Source organism: Temnothorax curvispinosus, unplaced genomic scaffold (assembly GCF_003070985.1).
Source record: "Temnothorax curvispinosus isolate PA1 unplaced genomic scaffold, ASM307098v1 QBEX01010249.1, whole genome shotgun sequence".
In the NCBI taxonomy this organism is placed as follows: Eukaryota; Metazoa; Arthropoda; class Insecta; order Hymenoptera; family Formicidae; genus Temnothorax; species Temnothorax curvispinosus.
This window is the reverse complement of record NW_020220029.1, coordinates 1-6,520: the sequence shown is the minus strand read 5'-3', so window position 1 is coordinate 6,520 and position 6,520 is coordinate 1. Positions and strand designations below refer to the sequence as shown.

General features: G+C 43.3%; 1 protein-coding gene across 1 annotated transcript; it reads left to right on the top strand.

Annotated features, from left to right (window-relative positions):
- Positions 1 to 5,848: 5,848 nt before the first annotated feature.
- On the top strand, positions 5,849 to 6,220 carry LOC112459929 (the record flags this gene model as incomplete). The annotated part of the gene is made up of 1 exon (XM_025024300.1): positions 5,849 to 6,220. A coding segment is annotated over exon 1 (372 nt), but the record flags the coding sequence as incomplete, so codon positions are not given.
- Between the last annotated feature and the right edge of the window lie 300 nt (positions 6,221 to 6,520).

Below are 6,520 nucleotides of genomic sequence, written 5' to 3'. Positions count from 1 at the left end.
ATCTTGAACCTACAACCACTTGAGCTGTACGTTAAAGGCCAAGCAGCAAAAGGAGCCGTAAGGCTCAGGGAGTCAAATCTCTGGAAGCCGATCAACTACGGACATTCAAGAATACTGGAGGAGATCGGAAAACTGAACAGTAACAAAGGACTAAACCTGAATAGTCCAACGGACTACTTAGTTGCCAGGCATAACTTCGAGGGGTGTGTTAACATACGCATCCCCTCTAAGAAGGAATGGGAGGATAACTCGGTGATAAACGAACACGAGACATCAGTCTACACCGATGCCTCCATAACCAAAACGGGTGCAGGCATTGGAATCTACTCTGAGGCGCTCAACATCCAGAAGTCATACAGACTAAAGAACGGTTGCCACGCCATACAGGCAGAAATCTGTGCAATAAGGGAGGCAGCCAGGCTAATCTGGGTGAGTGGCAAACCATTAAGGGATGTCACAATCTACTCTGACAGTCAGGCTGCGCTCAGAAGTATTGCATCAAAAACAGTGAGATCAAAGGTAGTGATGAGTTGCCAAGAAACGCTGTCCTGGCTCCGCGGCGACGGGGTCGGTCTGCGCTGGGTTCCCGGTCACAAAAATGTGGTAGGGAACATAGGTGCGGACAGACTGGCAAAGCTGGGGGCGGGAGGGAACGGCGCGGAGGTAATGGACTCCCCACTACCACCGATCAGTTCACTAAAAGATGCCATAGAGGAAATTATACTGGAGAAACACAGAGAGATTTGGCAAAACCGGAATGATTGCGGGATAGCCCGAAATCTCTGGCCTAAGATAGATAACAATAGGACCAGGCAACTATTGAAACACAAGAAGAACCTGGTTCGCATAGCAGCAGGAGTCGTCACAGGAAACTGTGCGGTCGGAGTGAACCTCCAGAAATGGAAAATCACAGATGACAGCAGCTGCAGAGAATGCAACGAGGAAGAAGAAACAATTGAGCATCTGATGTGCTGGTGTCCAGCCCTAGAAAACCGATGCCTCCAGACAATGGGACAAGAATTTCTGGATGGACTGGAAGACGCAGCGGAGATGGGCATTGACAATATAATGAGCTTCGCACGGAACTGGAAGTGTTTCAACGCGAGGTGGTAAAGACGGGTCAAGGGTTAAAAATAGGGTATCACAATGGACCTCAGGTCTCCGAGTGAATGGTCACTAGATGACCACACCCTTTCACCTAACCTAACCTAACCAGTGCTGGCCAAATCAAACAATCTAAAAATCTACCAATTCTACAAAAAACTCATTTTGGATGGGTAGTATCAGGCTGTACTGCGATTGACATGGCTGGACCGACTCATTCGGTTAACTTTCATTTAACTATATCCAATAATTTAAGTCATGAGTAAAATCGTTTCTGGGAAGTAGAGCACAACATTTCTTCACATACACTAACAAGTGAAAAGCGTGCCTGCGAGGAGCTATTCTTGACAGAATTGCGGCGAAATTCTGAAGGATGTTTCATCGTCAAATTACCAATAAAACAAGACAAACTTGATAAACTAGGCAATTCTAAGGACATAGCCTTACGACGCTTCACGGCACTAGAAGCGGCGCGTCTTATAACCCAACCTGATATGTACTCTGAGTACAAGAAGTTCATGCAAGAGTACATTGACTTAGGACACATGCGCGAAGTAGATAGTTCGATGGAATTCACTCCAAATCAATCTTACTACCTACCACATCACGCAGTAAGAAAGGAAACAAGTATGACTACTAAATTCAGAGTAGTGTTCAACGGTTTATCCAAGACTGACACTGGCATTTCCTTGAATGATGCATTAATGGTCGGCCTTAACCTACAAGTAGATCTCCATTTTCAAGATTTCACACTTTTTTGATTGCACTGACGGCCGATGTAGTCAAGATGTACAGGCAAATACTAATTGATCCATCACACACACCTCTCCAACGTATTTTCTGGCGCAAAGCAATTAACGAGCTCATCAAAATATACGAGTTACTCACAGTGACATACGGTACGTCTTCCGCAGCATTCGAAGCAATCAAGGCTATGAGAAAATTAGTTGAAGATTATGCAGAACGTTATCTAACTGCATCCGAGATACTGTTGCGAGATTTCTACGTTGATGATTTGGTCTCCGGGGCAGATACACTGAGAAGCCTTAACGATTAAAGATGAACTTACCCAATTGTTGCAAGAAGAAAAATTTGAACTGAGAAAATGGGCGTCCAACGAACCCTCCTTACAAGGTGAAAAATCCTCGGTCAATTAAGAGGAATTTATTTTGGCAGCTGACAAGGAAACAGAAAGACGCACTCTGGGCATCATATGGGATTACAATTCCATCATATTCAAATTCTTTAGTATCAACTGTGTACCACCACTTAAAACTCCCACGAAGAGAGGCATCATATCCAGAATCGCTTTAATTTTTTATTACTAGGCCCTCTAGGATTACTAGGCTTTTATTAACAGCATTTGAAAGAGAATCGTTCGTACCCGTTTGTACTTCCGTCAAAATCGTTTGTACCTAAAAAAAACCGGAAGTATAGGCTTTTCAAAATACGTCCAAGAGGTACTTTCGTCAGTTTTAGAGATATCGAAAAACGGCCAACGGCATTCGAAAGAGAAGCTTGCATTTGTTTGTGACTTTATTTCTATCTTTAGAGTAAAGAACGCAGCGATCAAAATATTGATGATGAAAGAATTCATTTTTTTTTACATCATGTTAATTTGTACGTGCTGTCTATTTTGACATCGTAGTAGTGTTTCATCACAGTAGTGCTACTCTTTGAAATATATAATATTAGCATGCGTTTATTGTATAATTGTGTTGCATTCCTGCGCTTGGCGTAATCCAGAACTAACGACGAGGACGTGGCAGGATTCTAGTTCCGTTTTGTTTTTTATTTTTTTTTATGTATTTTTTAATTTTTTTAATATTTTTTTTTTTTTTAAATTTTTTTTACATTTATTTTTTAAATCTTTCTGGTTTAAATTTTTTTCTATTTGTAGTTTCTTATTTTTAGTCTGCGCCTGCATGGTTAGGCTTCGTATTACATTTGTTTTACGGCTTTATTAAGTGCTAAGGGAAAGAGATAGTTTTTGGAGTATTTTTGAAACGTGCTGAAGTGGTCCGAAGTGTGAGTTTTACGCAAACATCTTTTTATTTGGAAGTGCTTTGCATGAATTCTCAGCGTGTCATTTCTCGCCTCTGGCGTCGCGATCTAATGGCTGCGGCGAATACCCAGGAGCCTTAAACGTATAATATAGTGCAATCGATTCAAGACAGCGGAAACATAACGCGAGAGAAAGAGGAGTGTGCTGTTTCGCTTTTGTTTATTCGCAGAAGCTAGCCGAGCGCGCGTTTGTCAGTTGTCACACGCGCGATATACTTATCCCCTTGCTCCCGCACAGCGCGTTTTCTATTCACTCTTGCCTGTCTAGTGTGCTTTGCCGCCAAAGCTCAGTCAATTTCTCCCAGACTTGCCATAGATTTAACTCTCCTTAATTCTGTATCCTTTGCTTGGATAACACCATTTTGCGAACTTTTCTTTTATATGAGTTGTTTTAGCTACTTCGTGCCACTGCGAGATCACAGAAACTTTAACTGTTCTGATTCTCTAACTCTAACCGGAAGACTTTATTGATTAAAGAAACGTAAGTTTCGTGATTAAATTGGATTGTCATTAAACGACGCGATGATGGTAGGGCCAGTTATTCAAGACAACCTCATTTCTGTGCTTTTAAGGTTTAGGACTTATCGTTACGTTCTCGTAGCTGACATAATAAAAATGTATCGGCAAATATTGATACATCCATCTCAAACGAAACTACAAAAAATCTTATGGCGTGACGACAAGACCTCCAATGTTCAAACATTCGAGTTGGCCACTGTCACTTATGGCACAGCCGCTGCGTCCTATCTGGCCACGAGATGTCTCCTCGATTTAGCGGAGCTGTACGCAAATGAATTCCCACTAGGATCGCTGCATTTAAAACGCAATTTCTATGTGGATGATTTGCTCACCGGAGCAGACTCAAAGTCGGAGGCTTTAGCAATACGCGATCAGTTAATACAGTTACTAAAGTTAGGCTCCTTTGAACTTAGCAAATGGGGATCCAATTGCCCTGAGTTGCTAGCGGGTATTAGTGATCGAAGCGATAGGCTCGTGGCCTTTGACAAGGACAACAACTTTCGCGTATTGGGCACGGCATGGGATATGCGCGACGATTTTTTTCGCTTTTCGTTAAATCCTGTGCAATCTTCGAACACCATCACAAAGCGCTCCATACTCTCAGAACTGGCAAAATTATTTTATCCTTTGGGACTACTTGGTCCGACCATAGTAGTAGCGAAAATCATTTTGCAAAACCTGTGGCAGTCGGGTGTGAGCTGGAACGAATCCGTCCCCCAGAATGTCCATACGAAGTGGTTACAGTTTAGGTTACAACTCTCGAATATTGATAAATTACAGACACCTCGTTGTGTCAAGTATAGAGCAGAAGCACGATTTATACAAATCCATGGCTATTGTGACGCGAGTGAAAGTGCTTACGGCGCTTGCGTTTATGTCCGCACTCGATTAGGGCCAGAAAGCTATGTTTCTTATCTCTTTTGCTCGAAATCCCGCGTGGCTTCTGTAAGGCTGTTTCTCTCCCGCGTCTCGAATTGGCCGTGGCATTGTTGTTGTCACAGTTGATTGATAAGGTTAGATCATCCATTGACACTACCGACATGAAAATATTACTGTGGTCAGATTCCACCATAGCGCTCAACTGAATAAACTCCCATTCGCGTCGATGGTCAACATTTGTTGCTAACCGCGTAGAAGAGATCCAAAGATTGACAGAGCGGTCTAATTGGCGACACGTCAAATCATCAGATAATCCCGCAGACGTCTTGTCAAGGGGACTGCTCCCAAACAAATTGGTAAATTTGGAGTTGTGGTGGCGTGGCCCTTCTTATCTAATGCTACCGGAACACGACTGGCCCAGTGGCAAATTTAAAGTTCTCATCGAGCGGAGGGCGTTCCCGAGCAAAAGGTCGCCTGTTCAGTTGCTTCTTCGTTCGATTTCAGCACCATAAACGATTTAATTGACAGGTATTGTAACCTAAATAAAACGTGCAGGATCATAGCATATTGCTTTAGGTTTCTCACCGCCAACGCGTCTAAACCTTCTACTGTAGAAGTATCTCCGCAGGAAATATCGCGCTCATTAAAGTTGTTATGCAAAATGGTTCAAAGGCAGAGTTTTCACGCGAAATATGACTCATTAAGCCGGCATGAAAATATTAGCAACTCAAGTAAGCTAAAATCTTTAGCTCCGTTCATGGAAGACGATAATTTAATCAGAGTAAGTGGCAGATTAAAGAATTCAGAACCACGCTATGATGCTTGTCACCAAATAGTGCTTCCGCGGAATCATAATTTAACCAAACGAATAATAGAACACGAACATTTACGCAACCTGCATTCCGGTTTGCAGGTTACCATGGCGTCAGTCAGACAACGTTTTTGGCCACTAGCTTTAAGGTCAACAGCACGCCGGGTCATTGACAGTTGTATCACTTGTTTCAAGGCTCGTCCCGTCTTTTCCGAGGCTCAAATGAATCTTTTACCGGCATCTAGAGTCACGGTTTCTCGACTTTTTTCTCATTGCGGCGTAAATTATGCCGGACCAGTGACCTTGCGAGAAGGGAGCCGACGTAATTCACGCAATCGTAAGGCATATATAGCCGTCTTCGTTTGCTTTGCGACGAAGGCAGTGCACTTAAAAATAGTCAGCGACCTTACTACTGACGCATTCATCGCTGCGCTAAAAAGGCTCATTTTTCGAAGAGGAAAGCCTGACCAAATGTACCCCGACAACGCGACGACGTTTGTTGGAACTCAGAAGCAACTAAAGGAATTTTATCACCTTTTGCGAACAGATGAAGCGCAAACAACAATCGGGCAATTTTTGCGCGGCCATGAAACCACATGGAATTTTATACCTCCTAATGCGCCACATTTTGGTGGCCTTTATTGGGAGGCGGCTGTTAAATCCGCAAAGTACCACCTCGGGCGAATCGTGGGCGGGCAGAACTTGACTTTCGAGGAAATGTCGACTACTTTATGCGAAATTGAAGCTGTGTTGAACTTGCGACCTCTTATGATACTGAGCTCCGACCCAAACGATATGGCGTACCTAAGTCCCGGACACTTTCTGGTTGGCGCACCACTGAGGGTGCGTTTCGCTATTCACTCGCAGTACTGGCAGCACTGTAAATCCGTTCCAATATACGCGGCAGTAAGCTGTCAAAGCGTTTTCGTGTTCATGTGACGTCATAGATTTTGTCGTCACTCCCTACTTTCATTACCGCGGCTCGCGAAGTGAGGCATTCGCAGTAAGAACATGGCGGCTATGGCGGCACCTTTGAAAAAATTGGTCCTTACCTATGTGAACCTTGCACCCGACTTTCGAAAAATTAATTTTTTTTCGGAAAACGTTAGCATTTGGTTTGTAGTTGTTTGTAGTAACAAAAAT